The sequence below is a fragment of the Rattus norvegicus genome, chromosome 7, assembly GCF_021556685.1.
Source record: "Rattus norvegicus strain SHRSP/BbbUtx chromosome 7, alternate assembly SHRSP_T2T, whole genome shotgun sequence".
Lineage (NCBI taxonomy): Eukaryota > Metazoa > Chordata > Mammalia > Rodentia > Muridae > Rattus > Rattus norvegicus.
In genome coordinates this window covers 123,075,001-123,089,975 of record NC_141540.1, presented here as the reverse complement: position 1 = coordinate 123,089,975, position 14,975 = coordinate 123,075,001, and the positions used below count along the sequence as shown (strand labels likewise).

Sequence of the window (14,975 nt, the reverse complement as noted above, 5' to 3'; positions counted from 1 at the left end):
ATTAGGGTGGACTTTGGTCAAGACCACCCTCTAGAATTCCCAGCTAAGTGGAGACAATGCTGTATGGCATTTTAGGGCAAAATCATATGGCCATTGTATTTTCCCATGTGGCTTTGTTTTTCAAGAACTACATCTCCCAGCATTCCAGGGAGTTATTTGGTCCTTGGGCCAGTGCAGCTCACAGGTTAACTTTAGGTCTTAAATTCCCTCCATAAATTGTATCCTGGGTCAAATCCTTGACTGTATGATAAGTACTTATTCATATGGAATCTAATAACCATCATTTTCATGGTGTCCAGACATGAACTACCATTTGGTTATTATATCAGTGATGTGAGAGCCAACAGTAACCAGCAGGGGCAGAATGACCAAGGAATCTATGATGGCTGACATCAGAGTTACTACCCAGAAGGAGCCTGGAAATAAATGTGGCACCAGTCATCTCAAGTCTCTTATGTAATTTTAGTGTACAAGATTAAAATCCCAAATGGATTGTGTTGTAGAAAATATTTAGTCTCAATCTGGGGTTTCTACCCTGCCTCAGCCATTCAGTTCCCAGATAAAAGACTCATACAACCTCCGTAGGCCTTAGTCAGCACTAGTTATCTATCTTCCATCTATTATGTCTATTTCCCGGCCATAACTCCACAACAGGATTTGTCATGTTCCACCGTCTGGGCTGCTCTTAGCTCCAACTGGCCAGCCTTCATTGCCCTAATTTCAAGATTCTTACCCATGGTATCTTCTCCTCTCTCCAACCCTCTCTCTCCTCCTTGTGGTTATCCCCAGACCCCAAGCCCCCAAAAACCCTAAACCCCGCCTATCTCAATTCTGCCCAGCTATAGGCTGTAGGCATCTTTATTCAACCAATCAGGAATAACCCTGTACAACCTACTACAGGCTCGTACAGAAATAACAATTTTCTCTTAAAGCCACATACCACCTCTTCATTCTGCATAAACCAGGCCAAGTGCCGAATCCTAGTGTAGAACTGTTTCAGTCAATGAATCTACCAGTTGATAAGTCTGGGCCCGCTTTCCTGGTGTGTCGATTTACACTGTGGGCCATTTTGTCCCCTCTGCCAGGGCGTTTCCCTTTGACTTAGCATTTCAGCCTGCTGGAGTGTGGGGGTGGGGGAGGGTGTGCAAGGCATTCTCTCCTTTGTAACTACTTCCAGCTGAAACTAGGGCATAGTTTTCAGGACTCGGGAAGGCTGGAAGCTAGTGAAAGGCTGGGAAGGGTTTCAGACAATGGGGCATTCTCCAGAAGAATCTGGTTAGCTGATCCAGCTGAAGAGACACGGGCCAACCACATAGGCTAGATGGTTTCCAGAGACTTTCAGCCAAGCCCAGAGCGCAGCAGTTTGCAGTCCACAGGTGATCCCTGAATGATTTCTCTCAGCCAAGTGGAAATCTACTGAGACAATATAGACTAGGGTAAAGTTAAAACTTAGGGACTTAAAAGAAAACTCTACATTTGGAACTTTCAGGCCCATAGTTCTAGTAATTGACGAAGGGGAGGAGTCTCAAGGCCAGGGGAGAGATTCCATCCTTTCGGGACTAGACAGGTGGGGAAACTGAGGCTGCACTTATCTGGAGTCCATTTGACCTGTGACAGGTAGATCCAGGTCTTATGACTCCCTGAAGCTTACATGAATTTTTACAAAAAGATAAAAGTTTCTAGCTATATTAGCATTACCACTTGTGGTAGTTTCAATATGCATGGGCCAGAGGGTGGCACTATTAATGAGTGTGGCCTTTTCAGAGTAGGTGTAGCCTCTGTGGGACGTGTGCCACTGTGGGGGTGGGCTTTGAGAAAGCTGCCTCCTAGCTGCCTGAAGAGTTAGTCTTCTGGCTGCCTTCAGATGAAGATGTAGAACTCTCAGCTCCTCCTGCACCATGCCTGCCTGAATTCTGCCATGCTCCTGCCTTGGTGATAATGGACTGAACCTCTGAACCTGTAACCCAGCCTCAATTAAATGTTGTCCTTATTAAGAGTTGTCTTGGTCATGGTGTCAGTTTACAACAATGGAAACCCAAACGAAGATACCCACATTGTAACATAGCTGGAGTAGACTCATGCCTTTGATTCCTAGCCAAAAAACAAACAACAAACAAAAAACAAAACAAAAAAACCCTTTGGGTTAAAAAGTTTGAACGATGTATTCCTTTGTCCAGAGAGGTGGATATATGTTTTTAGTCCAATGAGAAGCATCTTTAAGTCTATATTTAGAAGACGACCAGAGGAAACTTAAAATCTCGAGCTTGCAATTGAATAGTAAGTAGTCTGCGCTCTACCAGCCTAGCAGGATTCCACTGGTCAGTGTTAAAACTTGGAACTTTTGAAATCTTAGTATTACAGTGGCATAGACAGGGAAAGAAATCTGAAATCCCCCCCCCCATTTTTATAAACTTTAAATAATTGTTTATACCTTTTTTTTTTCCTTTTTTTTCTTTTTTCTTTTTTTCGGAACTGGGGACCGAACCCAGGGCCTTGCGTTTGCTAGGCAAGCGCTCTACCACTGAGCTAAATCCCCAACCAATTGTTTATACCTTTACAACTTGTATTTATACATCTTAAATTATTTTCTGAGGGCCCTCGGGATCTTAGACTTTTATATTTTCAGACCTTTAAATGCCATAGGACAGTTTCTTAGACCCGCAGAGCTCGCATGGACTCTAAACCTTTTTCTTTCCGTCTAATCATTTACCAGAGAGAGAAGCAAGTAGTCACTGCTGAGACATTATGGAAACATGTTTCCTCAGTGGAAAGTCACACCTGAAACCTGCTTTGCTCTGACTTGAAGCGCAAAGCACACCTGCCTGCCTTTTCTTAACAAGAGACCTAGTAGTTTTGAATGAATTAACACGTTAGCTGCAGCCCTGGCGGGAGGAGCTGTGCTGCTGAGCTGACAAAGCTTCAGTGGCCTGGTTGTCAACACCATCAGAGACCTGAGAAGGATAAATCATAGCAAGGAGTACAATCTGGATGGCCTATGTGTCACTGACAGAGACTAGTACATAGTTGTTACCTATACAATCATCCCAGGCTCCTGTGTTCTCCGTGGCATTGGGGACATCAGTCCTCAGCCACCAAGGAGAGGCTCTTGTGGAAGAGGAACATGAGGGTTGGGGGGAGGTTGACCTTACTTTGTCTAGGCAACGTGAGCAACCAACTCCCCAGTGTCCTGCTTATCCACAGTTTGGGCTGAGTCCTGGCAGCAGGTGAGGCATTGGGGCAGTCTTGCCCAGTGGTTAGTGTTACCAGGTTTGAAGACCATTATCTGCTAAGCATATCTGAGCGAAACAACACTTGCTTGTTTTTTTCTTTCCTTTGTCTCTTCTAGTTACTTGCTTTTTTTTTTTTTTTTTTTTTTCGGAGCTGGGGACCGAACCCAGGGCCTTGTGCCTGCCAGGCAAGCGCTCTACCACTGAGCTAAATCCCCAACCCCTAGTTACTTGCTTTAGACTATACCTTGAAATCATATACATGAGCGTAAATAAAGCTTTCCTTCTGTAATTAATTACGTTAAGCGCTCTGCATGGCTCCAAGTATAGACCTGAACCTACTAAAGCTCAATCATCATTAACAGTTTAACAGAAGTTGTTTCATGAACGCAATAGCTTTATTTTCCTGGTCCTCACATAATGTACCATTATAGAATATAACAGTTTCTTGTATGACTCAGTTTACCAAAATAGCTACAGCTTACTTTTGTTAAAGCAAGGTGGTTAGCCATACATTTTAAGCCTGAATAGACCTTGGGTAAGGAGAGACATTCTCTTGGCCAATTCTCCACTTATCCAACGATGTGACCCTAAACTGTAACATAGCTCTTCTTGCAACACTTCAGCTGCACTTTTTCCACTGCTATGAATTATAATGCAAACATCCAACATGCAGGCAACCCTAGGGTACCCCTCTGAAAGGGTTTTTTTGACCCCAAAGGGTTGCAACCCATAGGCTGAGAACCGCTCTTCCCAACCCTTTGCCAGATTACGTCATTGTTTTGCTGTGTCATAAGACAGGAATGCCATGGTCTCTGGTTTTAATGTTTGGTGCTCATAGCTGTAGCCCTTATGCTTAGCCTTCTACTTATGGACTTATCGAGATCACCTATTAGCATAAATATCTTATAAAATGTCCCTTGGCCTTATAAACCTAAATATTTAAAAATTTTGTTCCTTAAAAATATCTAGGTTTTTCTTTTTTTATTTAAGTTTTTGGTAAAACTCTAAAATTTCCTCTTAAAGAAGTTTAAAATCTCTCAACTGTGTGTTCCTACAAGATCCGAAACAAAGAACCTTTTTTCATTTTAAGAGTGAAGAGGGGCTGGAGAGATGGCTCAGCGGTTGAGAGCACTGACTGCTCTTCCAAAGGTCCTGAGTTCAAATCCCAGCAACCACATGGTGGCTCACAACCATCTGTAATGAGATCTAATGCCCTCTTCTGGTGTGTCTGAAGACAGTTATAGTGTACTTACACAAAAATTAATAAATAAATATTTAAAAAAAAAAAAGAGTGAAGACACAGGGCACCACCATACTCCGTATGAGGCAAAACCAAGTCCCAACATTTAATGTCTCTAAAACAGAATACGACCTGGGTGACACTAACGTTACAAAGTGGCTGCCAGCAAGGGTCATCATTGAACATCCGTGCATGGAGGCATGGCTTTAATACCTCATTAAACGAGCATTGTTGGTTTTTTTTTTTTAATTTTATTTATATGAGTCCACTGTAGCTGTCTTCAGACACACCAGAAGAGGGCATCAGATCCCATTACAGATGGTTGTGAGCCACCATGTGGTTGCTGGGATTTGAACTCAGGGCCTCTGGGAGAGCAGTCGGTGCTCTTAACTACTGAGCCATCTCTCCAGCCCCGATATTGCAAAGTTTTAACCAGACCCAAAAAACTTAGAGGTTAACAATCCCTTTAGCTGTTCTGCTCCCCCTCGCCCCCCAATCCTCTTGACTCCAGACACAGAGGCTTTAAAAGCATGTCTGGGTCTGGGAAACGAAAACCCACCATGATATTTCAGAGCCATTTTTAAATAAAAGAGAAGAGCATAAAATGAGTATTATCTCTACCCAGATGCGATTTGAATCCATTATACATAGATCCAGTGGGCGGAAGGCCCAGAAATAAATTCTGAGCCTTCATGGCTGACAGAAAAAGAAACAACACAGTAAGCTCACACATTCAAGATGAGTCAAAACCAAACATGAAGCGGCCACATTCATACATTCCAAACAGCAGACACAATTTCCCTTACCTCCTCCAATACTCCAGATTCAAGGGGGAGCGGTGCCTTGGTAGCCAGTTACAGAAATCAATTTGTGTGGGCTGTAGCAGGCTGCCTGCCAGCTTCCCTATAGGGACCCTGGTTTTTTCCAAGCTGCCCACTGGTCCCAAGAATTGCATTCTGCACCCAACCCATACTGCCATTGAATCCCAAAAGCTCCATGACTTTAAGGAGTGAGCTCTGGAGGAGTATATTAGTCCTGTTGCCAGGAACAAGACAGAGTCAGAGTGACAGTGGGTAAACAGAGAGCCAAAGCACAACAGAAAACAGGAGACGATACCTAACAATCACGGTGCTCTGCTTCAGAGACCCACCAGTATGACCAAGAGAAACTTCCATAAAATAGGAGCCCAATGTTTTGTTTTATTATTTTCTTTGAAGGATTATTAATTTATGTATATGAGTACACTGTAGCTGTCTTCAGACACACCAGAATCGAGCATCGGATCCCATTACAGATGGTTGTGAGTCACCATGTGGTTGCTGGGATTTGAACTCAGGACCTCTGGAAGAGCAGTCAGTGCTCCTAACCGCTGAGCCATCTCTCCAGTCCCTGGAGCCCAATATTTTAAAAATCCTCTCCTCAGAACCCAAATGCTAGGAACCCATCAACGCCTGGGCCTTTTCAAGTTTGCTCAGCTCTCAAACCCTGTAGGGCCTGTCCAAACACTCAGCTTGCCCCAGTGTTATGAAATGCAGGTTAGGCGTTGAAGCACGGGCCGCCGAGGAACACAACTGTGGAGTGCCTCTTTGGTATGCTGAGTGTATTGGCCCCTGGGGTCACTAGAGTGTTCTTGGGGTAGGTCAGAGGAAAAAAAAAAGTTGTGACTCTGGCTGAACTCCCCAGTAACAACCAGTGAACCAGTGGGCCAAGGGACATTGCTCTGAATATAAACTCATCAGTCCTTCCCATTCCCAGATAAGGTACCCCAGAAACCAGAATCCAGAAACCAGACAGAAAGTGCCAGAGAAAGAAGAAGGAAGGAAGGGAGGAAAGGAAGAAGGAAGAGGGAAAAAAGAAGAGAAAGGGATTCTATGACTTACCAAAAAGGAGGCCTCCAGAATTTGGGGTTAGGATGGTCTTTCTATCTTGCTGGGGCTGCCAAATATTAATCCTGAGGTTTGCAAATGAAAAACCAGTTCTATAATCCAGAATTTTGGGCCAAATTTGAAGCAAGCATTAAATACTGACCAGGATGGAGTTTGGTGAGACTCACGCTCTGGAATTTCCAGCTAAGTGGCAACAAAACATGATTTGTAGGGGCTTTTAAGGACAAAACCACATGGCCACCCTACTTTCCCATGTGGCTTTATTCTTCAAGAACTACAGCTCCCAGCATTCCAGGAAGGTACCTGGTCTTTGGGCAGGTGGTCCTTACAGGCTAACTTTGGGTCTCACAGTTATCCATACCTAGTTCAAGGAAGGCAAAACTCATCCCACAGCTCTGATTTCAGAACCTAGGTATTTGCACTCAACCTATTCCCTATGTTGGAAAAACACAATAATCTCCATGTCCAAAAAAAGCAAACAACAACAAACAAACAAGCAAACAAATGGCTGGAGAGATGGCTCAGCGGTTAAGAGCACTGACTGCTCTTCCAGAGGTCCTGAGTTCAATTCCCAGCAACACATGGTGGCTCCCAACCATCTGTAATGGGATCTGATGCCCTCTTCTGGTGTCTGAAGACAGCTACAGTGTATTCATGTTCATTAAATTAATATTAAAAATAAACCCAAAGTCAAAAAACCCACAGGAATAAAATGAAAGTCATTTGGCAAACCATTTTCTTTTTGTAAAGAGGACACTCCAGAACCAGTCTGGGGCGGCTAGTACTTCAGGGCCTCGGCTTTAGTCAATCTTTATTGTATAGGAAAGAGGAGACTGTCTTATCACCAGTGGCTGTGTTAATGGCATCCATAGTCTTTCTTGATTGGCTAATTTAAAAATAATCCATGCAATGGAAATGAAGAAACGGGGAAGAGTTATGTATGTCTAGGCCAGTGGTTCTCAATCTTCTAAATGCTGTGGCCCTTTAACTCAGTTCCTCATGTTGTAGTGACCTCCAACCACAGAAGTATTTCGTTGCTGCTTCATAACTCATTTTGCTACTGTTATGAGTGGTAAATACCTGATTTGCAGGTTATCTGATATGCCTCTCCCAGACTGAGAGTGGTTGGTCTAGACCAGCAAGCACTGTGAATGCTGGGGCAGGCCACAGTGGAATGGGGGAGGTAATTAGGAGAAATAAGTCTTACCAGGTGGAGAGGTTAAAATATTTACATAAAGTTTTACAAGATTGGAGTTATGTCTAACTTTGCTAGTAAAATATATATCTATACAGTTAGATAGATAGATAGATAGATAGATAGATAGATAGATAGATAGATAAATTTCTTTCTCACTCTAAGCACCAAAGTCAACCTGTAAGCCCCACCTGCCCAAGGACAAACTCCCTGGGATGCTGGGAGTTGTAGTTCATGGAAAATAACAAGCCACATGCTTATGACTCTGGTAAACAAGTTTGTTTGACCCATCTGCAGTAGTTGTGTTTAACCATATGTGGGCTGGAGGTTCACAGGCAGGAAATACCTCAGGATGTACGGTTATTCCTGATTGGACTTGGAGGGAAATGCAAAATTGTAGGGTTTGCCTATTTAGGGCAAACATGAATCCAAGCCCCTCCCGGGTATCCAGAGGGACCAAAGTCCATCCTGGTCAGTATTTATGACTGGCTTCACACATGGCTCACAATTGTGGAGCTGTCTTTCTCAGGACTAACAATGCCTAGGAGTCCTGCAAACTCTGGGATTAGAGGCATGTGTTGCCACACTCTGCACCCGGGGTATTTGAGGATAGCTGGTTCCAATCATGTTTATCTCTGAGACTAAAGCATCTGTAGGTTGGAAGTTCTAGCCAAAATTGTTGCATCTAAAATGGCTGCCCGATGACTTCTCCCTAAGTGGTAATTCTGTTACCAGGGAAACTAGGGGCCCCTCTTTGAGTTCATTTAAAAGAGCATGGCTGGAGAGATGGCGCAATGGAAGGGCATTCAGCTCATGGAGAAGACCCAAGTTCTGTTCCCAACTCCAGCTGCAGAAGATCTGAGGCCTCTGCATCCACTCGCCCCACCCCCACCCCGTTCCCATCCGCACTCACATATACCCACACACAGACGCGTGTATATACATATACAACCCTTACAAAAATAAACTCAGAGGGAAGCTTAAGAATCATTTAATTAGAGTTTAAAAGAAACATAGCGGGGCCAAGCAACCTGAAAACCCAGAAGAAATACGGAGAAGAGAAAGCCACGCCTTTTTGGGTTAGGCATGAAGTTAGTAATGGAGGTTGTCCAAGCAGCCCCATGGCAGAAGCAGAAGAGGGGGATACAAAGGAAGCCAGGTGCCCAGAACATCAAGAGAAATTAAAAAAAAAAAAAAAAAAGTCCAGACATTTGCAAGTATTCAAAAGAAGGGAAAATGAAACAGCTATGTTTTGTAACTTAGGCCTCCGTGTAGTGAGCAGACTACAAGGTGGAGGCTCCACAGGTGACTAGATCCAGGACAGAGTTTCTGCAAAGGGAAATGCATTATCTCGTTAAGGAAATAATTGTTCCTCTCATCTCTTCAGCATAGTTTTAGGTGAATCAGTCTTCCTGAGGTGTGGTCCCTTAGCCAAATAACTGACAGGCCTAGCTGGAGTAACACTCTTTCAACATGTTTGGTAGATTCTCTGGGGAGTGAGCAGGAAAACAGGCAGGGAGTGGGCGGGTAGCGCTGCTTTAGCCTCGCTCACTTATTGTCCAGCAGGTTGATCTTGCTGGGGTCAAACCGGTTGGATTCCATGAGGGGGAGCCCATTGGCTTCTCGGTATTTCACCAGCATCATAGCTTCCCGGTGGGCCCACTCGAGCATCCTGTAGTCGGGCACATAAGCCACAAAGGTAGTGCCAAGGACCAGGGCGATGGAAAAACCAAAGAAGAAGACGGCCTGCATATTCCAGACATCCATGTTGGGGTCGTCGTCGTAACCGTGGAAGTTTGGGTTCTTCAAGTACACGTTTTCATCCTCGGGCTCTGGGTCCTCCATCCACTGTATGGTCGGTTCTTCCCGCCGCTTCTTACTGGCCGCAGTGGACCGGGCGATAACAGCCCTGGAGGAGCTGGATTTCCAGCGAAGTGGGGCAGCCTGCAGCCCTCGAATCGCGAAAAGACTGCGAGCGCACAAACTTAACCGCCAGGCCGCCATGACAGCTGCAGAGGTTGGGGTGAGATGGGCGGGGCCCAGAGGAGAAAAAAAAAAACGGTTGGCCTAAGTCAGCTTCCGTTCCTGCGGGAGGGGGGTATAGGAGCGGGGGAGGGAGGATGTATTGCAGGTGGTGTATGGAGAATAGTTTTTCCTAATATCAACAGAACACTGACATCAAAGACTATGGTAGCAGTTCGAACTGCACATTAAATGACGCACCTTCTAACGCCGACAGTCAACCCGTATAGATAAGAGATGGATCAGGGTTGGGGATTTAGCTCAGTGGTAGAGAGCTTGCCTAGGAAGCGCAAGGCCCTGGGTTCGGTCCCCAGCTTCCGGAAAGAAAAGAAAAGAAAAAAAAAAGAGATGGATCTTGGATCCTCTGGAAGAGCAGTAAGCTTGCTTAACCTCTGAGCCATCTTCCCAGCACCTAGGATGTTTACTTTATAAATCAAGCGCCATAAAAGATCAATAGCTAATAACAATTATAACATAAGTCCCTGAAAGTTCTCGAAATGTGGAATCCTCTCAAGATTCTCATTGTATCCCATAATGCCACGTGTGATGCCACGGGATAATGCAAGCCGAAAGAGGGTCTGGATTGAGGGGAAGAAAGTGGGCATTGGGACATAGGACACCATCACCTTCTTCTTGGGCACAAGGACCAGACAAGGGCATCAGATCCCATTACAGATGGTTGTGAGCCACCATGTGGTTGCTGGGATTTGTACTCGGGACCTCTGGAAGAGCAGTCAGTGCTCTAACCACTGAGCCATCTCTCCAGACCCATCAGAGATCCTTAGAATGTCTGTAATAATGAATATGTGGGACAGGGCACCCCCTTATTGTCCCCAACATGAGCCAGATGGGGAATAATACAAGAGATTTTAGTGAGAGTCCTCCGAATAGAAGCGTTCAAAAGTTGCAAATTGCTCATTTCTGGAATTTTCCATGTAAAGTTTTTGGACCATGATTATCTACTGTAATTGAAGCCAGAGAAGGACCAGTGAGTTCTGGGAGAGCAGCGTTCACTCCTACGGTTTGTCTGTAAAGAGTTAGTGTGACGCCTGCTGAACGTGTGGGAGCCTTGAAGTCTAAAGTCAGTCACAGGAAGATAGGGTGCGATTGCCCTCTGTCAAGTCACAGAAACAGAAGCAGAATGAGCTGTGTGGGGTGGTGCAGAAGACAGAAGGAGGAGCTACTCTCCTGGGGTTCAGAGTGACATTTTAGCAGATGCAGTGATCTGTGGAGGGGTTGCAGTAGTGGCTGCACACCAGGCATGACTCGCAGCACCGAGCTGTAAGGAGAATGAGCTGAGGGTGGCTCACTGGTGCTTGCTGCTGGAGCGGAAGGCCCTGGGATCGATCCCCAACACCACAGGAAATCGAATGGTAACAATGGTGAATATTAGAGATGCCTGACTGAAATAAAATAAAACGATGCTCAGATGAACGCATCAAGCTGCCTGGTGTGGTAGGGAGTGTGGCCAGGGCCGAAGAGCAACCTCAGCTGGGGGAGCTCTGTCTGCACATTCCAGGACAAGGGCCTGAGTCCTGTCAGGCTGAGGGAGACCTTGCCTGAGAGCCCTGACACGCTGACAGCAGTGTCTCTGCACAGCTGAGGCTGAGGGCCGTGTGGCACCATTTACACCTGCAACAGGGGTTGGGCAAGTGGACCCCTGGTTGCCTGAGTGTGACTTGGAGCATGTGGAGATGGGGGAGCCATGGGGTGCTCCATCTCTGTGGCACCCACCAAGCCCCTGGACAGTGAGGCTCACTGAGGTCCCCTGTGGGACGTGTCCTTAGTCTGAGTCACACTTGGTGGATGAAAGTCCTGACTTCCATCTGAACAGATCTTTGACACCTCTGTGTGTGTGTGTGTGTGTGTGTGTGTGTGTGTGTGTGTGTGTGTGTGGTGTGTGTGTGTGTGTGTGTGTGTGTGTATGTGTGTGTGTGAAAACCTGGGGTCTACCCATCTCCATAAACTGCTGCTCTGATTCCTATGTCCCTCCTCTCTGTGGTCAGCCTAAACTAGGAGGGCAGCAGCCTTTGGTTCTGGATATGTTTTAGCATCTCATGGCATCTTGGTAGACCACTGCCATCTTCTGTCACCCAAACAGGAACAGTGCTGACTCTTAGCAGAAAACAAATCACATCTGTCCCCGAGACCCATGGAGTTCTGACATATACCAGCAGTTTGTCACAAACCTAGTCACCATTGATAGCCCTTTATGGGTCATACAGGGGTCACCTCTCACTTGTTATTTGATCACACTGTGAACCCTGATATTGTGTTATTTATTGAAAAAAGAAACTGTTTCTAGCTATGGTGTGACTCAGCCCTTAGCACATAACTTTAATTCCTTTGGATGGAATATGGACACACACTTAGTACACACCTTTAATCCCAGGCAATGAAGTCAGTTTGTAGAAGGAAACACCCATGTTTGAAAGTGATGGGAGTTGGGGATTTAGCTCAGTGGTAGAGCGCTTGCCTAGCAGGCGCAAGGCCCTGGGTTCGGTCCCCAGCTCCGAAAAAAAGAAAAAGAAAAAAAAAAAAAAAGAAAAGAAAGTGATGGCCAATTGGGTGGCAGGCAAAGTGAGGAATCAGAGATTTGACAGAATAGGATATGCCCAACTCCCATGAGGAGAGAGGAAAGGGAAGCTACTTAAGAGAGCCGTATAGACAGAAAAGGGAGAGGAGACAGTTTACCGCAAGAGTTACACAGAGACAGATTGAAGAGAGTACAAGCTAGACACAAGTGAAAACAGAACGAGAACCAGAAGAATAAAAACAGATAAATTTGAGGCCAATCAGAGCAGAAAGTGGGAGGCAGGGAGAAGCCAGCTTGAATCAGTCAGCTTGCAGAGGAATTTGAGCCAGAGCACCTGAGTAGAGCCAGCCAGAGCTCAGAAAGAACTAGGAAGGGGTGAGCTTACTCAGCAGTCAGTCTCAGAGGCTGAAAACACTGCAGGTCTAGATAAGACTGTGCGGCGGCTAGAAGCTTCCAGGATTAGGCCTAGGTTAGCAGACAGAAGAAGTAAGTATTCAAAACAACAATTACTACAGGAGAATTAAAAATTACTTTTACAGTCACTCCTGAAGGTCAGCACAACTCTCCCTCTCTTCTTTTTAGTTTATGGTACAACTTCTCATTTTGTAGTTCAGGTTGACTTTCCTGGGTAGGGCAGGGTAACCTCGAACTTGCAATCCAAGTACAGAAACTGTAGCCCTCTACCAATGGTCCAGGATCAGCACACACTTTAATCACAGCACTCAGGTTGTCTCCAGGGGAGGGATGAGGCAGGGGGAAGGGGAAGTTTCCTGGGTCCAGCACAGCTTGGTGGGGACAGATAGAGATGGTTCCCGGCCCTGGGACAGGGCCAGCGAACAAGAGTGTCATGGCTGTCCTGGACAGAAGGCTTAATTGTATAATGATGTACATATTTTACATTTCTCCTTTAAGGTATGGCCTTCCTGTTAACATTAATGACTCCATGATAGTCGGACAACACAAATCCAGGAGGCAAAGATGTGGCAAAAGGTAAACACTGGGACCTTCAGGACAGCCCTTAAGGCTGAGGAAAAGAACCGTAAAAATATGAGTTCAAAAATATATAATTTCTCAACTATGCAAAAACTAAAGATGCAATGTGAATTGTTATAAGGAGCTTCAGGAAGAAGCTAAAGGAACAGAGGTAGCTACACTGTGAGCTAGCTTGTCAGAAAGATAGCAAAGGCAGGAGATTCCTAACTCCAAGATCAGCCTAGGACACAGCCAGTCCAGGCCCAGTGTGGTAGAAATGGTAATTTCAGGATGGGATCCCACCCAGCTAGCTTACTGTCTGTGCTTCCTAGAGGCAGGCAGATCCCTAAATTGTTTTGCAACGTTAAAAGAAAATGTGTGGGGTTGGGGATTTAGCTCAGTGGTAGAGCGCTTGCCTAGGAAGCGCAAGGCCCTGGGTTCGGTCCCCAGCTCCGAAAAAAAGAACCAAAAAAAAAAAAAGAAAGAAAATGTGTGCTTGCTGCCTCCTAAGAGGTAAGGTGCTAGGGTCATGGGATGCTGATTCATAGGACAATCGAAGGAATCCTGGAATAAAAGACAAGACTGATATGTAAAAACAAACAAACAAACAAACAAAAACCGAAAAACCTAGGCGAGGTGAGCCAGCAGAGAGCAATGGCAGTTCTTTAGAATTTTTCTCTACTGAGAGCAGAGTTGTCCGGAGATCTCTGGAGAGCAAAAGCAGCTCTTCAAGAATTCTTTTCTGGGGCTGGGGATTTAGCTCAGTGGTAGAGCGCTTACCTAGGAAGCGCAAGGCCCTGGGTTCGGTCCCCAGCTCCGAAAAAAAAAAAAAAAAAAAAAGAATTCTTTTCTAGGAATGGAGAGATGGCTCAGTGGTTAAAAGCACTGACTGCTCTTCCAGAGGTCCCGAGTTCAATTCCCAGCAACCACATGGTGGCTCACAACCATCTGTAATGGGATCTGATGCCCTCTTCTGGTGAAAGATAAAAGTTTTAAAGTTGCCCCCCTAGACACAAAGTTTAGAGCAGAAAAAACAAACAACAAACAAACAGGTTAGGCCGCAGAATTGTATGTTCCAAGAAGCCTTTCCTAGGGCTATAGAATAGATAATTACATTGGCCAGCTCAACAGCTTTCTCCCAGAAACTAGCTGACCATAAATCTTAGAGAACAATCTTGAGAAGCAGGAAACAACTTCTCCTAGGAACTAGCGGACCATGAAGTTAAACAATCTGAGAAGTAGGAGACAGCTTCTCCTAGGAAACAATCTTGGGGGACAGAGTTCTTCCTTGTGATTTTTCACTGTTATTCTATGACGCCATCCCTGCCCCCTCGGGTTGTGGTTTCTCCCTTTAAATATCTCTTCTCCCAGCCTCTCGGGGTCGAACTCCACTGCCCCTGCGTGGGATACGAGTCTCGACCCCAGTGCACTGGTTGCTATCGATAAACCTCATGTGATCACAACAAGGACGGTCTTGTGTGAGTTCTTGGGGGGTCGCGTCATCCCGAGACTTGAGTGAGGGTCTCCCCGCTCCGGGGGTCTTTCACTGGTGTGTCTGAGGGCAGCCACAGTGTACTCATATACATGAAATAAATAAATGCTCAAAAAAGAAAGACTTTTTTTTCTAAGAGGATTTCTGACTTGGTTGGAAGAGTCACAGATTTTTATAGCAGCTTGTCTGTCTGACTTTGGTCAGAAAACCCATGAGCTGTCCAGAGAGCTTTTACAATTTTTGCTAGCAGAGAGAGCTGTCTCATCCAGACAGTTCAGACAGTTTTTAGAATAGCAAAAAATAGCTGTCTAGAGCAGAACAGAGAGAGAGAGAGAGAGAGAGAGAGAGAGAGAGAGAGAGAGAGGATTTGACTTGGAGTTTGTTTTTGCCACTCCCAGACAC

General features: G+C 45.4%; 1 protein-coding gene and 1 long non-coding RNA gene across 5 annotated transcripts in view; both read right to left on the bottom strand.

The window, feature by feature from the left end:
• The window catches only part of LOC103692950 (uncharacterized), a 28,683-nt gene extending 27,600 nt beyond the window's left edge, over window positions 1–1,083 (bottom strand). For 2 of the 3 annotated variants that reach the window (XR_015625802.1, XR_015625803.1), the window contains exon 1: window positions 734–777. This is a non-coding gene — a long non-coding RNA (uncharacterized LOC103692950). Of the gene's footprint in view, window positions 1–733; window positions 778–940 lie in introns of those variants that run through there. The other variant, XR_015625801.1, reaches the window with a different exon arrangement.
• Window positions 1,084–8,526: 7,443 nt separating this feature from the next.
• On the bottom strand, window positions 8,527–12,395 carry Ndufb11b (NADH:ubiquinone oxidoreductase subunit B11B). 2 transcript variants are annotated; one of them, XM_087559842.1, is made up of 3 exons: window positions 11,954–12,395; window positions 9,775–9,887; window positions 8,527–9,560 (listed from the first exon to the last, which is right to left on the bottom strand). In XM_087559842.1, exon 3 carries the CDS (start codon window positions 9,553–9,555, stop codon window positions 9,100–9,102), a length of 456 nt encoding a protein of 151 aa, XP_087415968.1. In that variant the 5' UTR covers window positions 9,556–9,560; window positions 9,775–9,887; window positions 11,954–12,395; the 3' UTR covers window positions 8,527–9,099. The 2 variants fall into 2 exon arrangements, with proteins under 2 accessions (XP_087415968.1, XP_087415967.1); XM_087559841.1 differs by lacking the exon at window positions 9,775–9,887.
• Window positions 12,396–14,975: the final 2,580 nt, after the last annotated feature.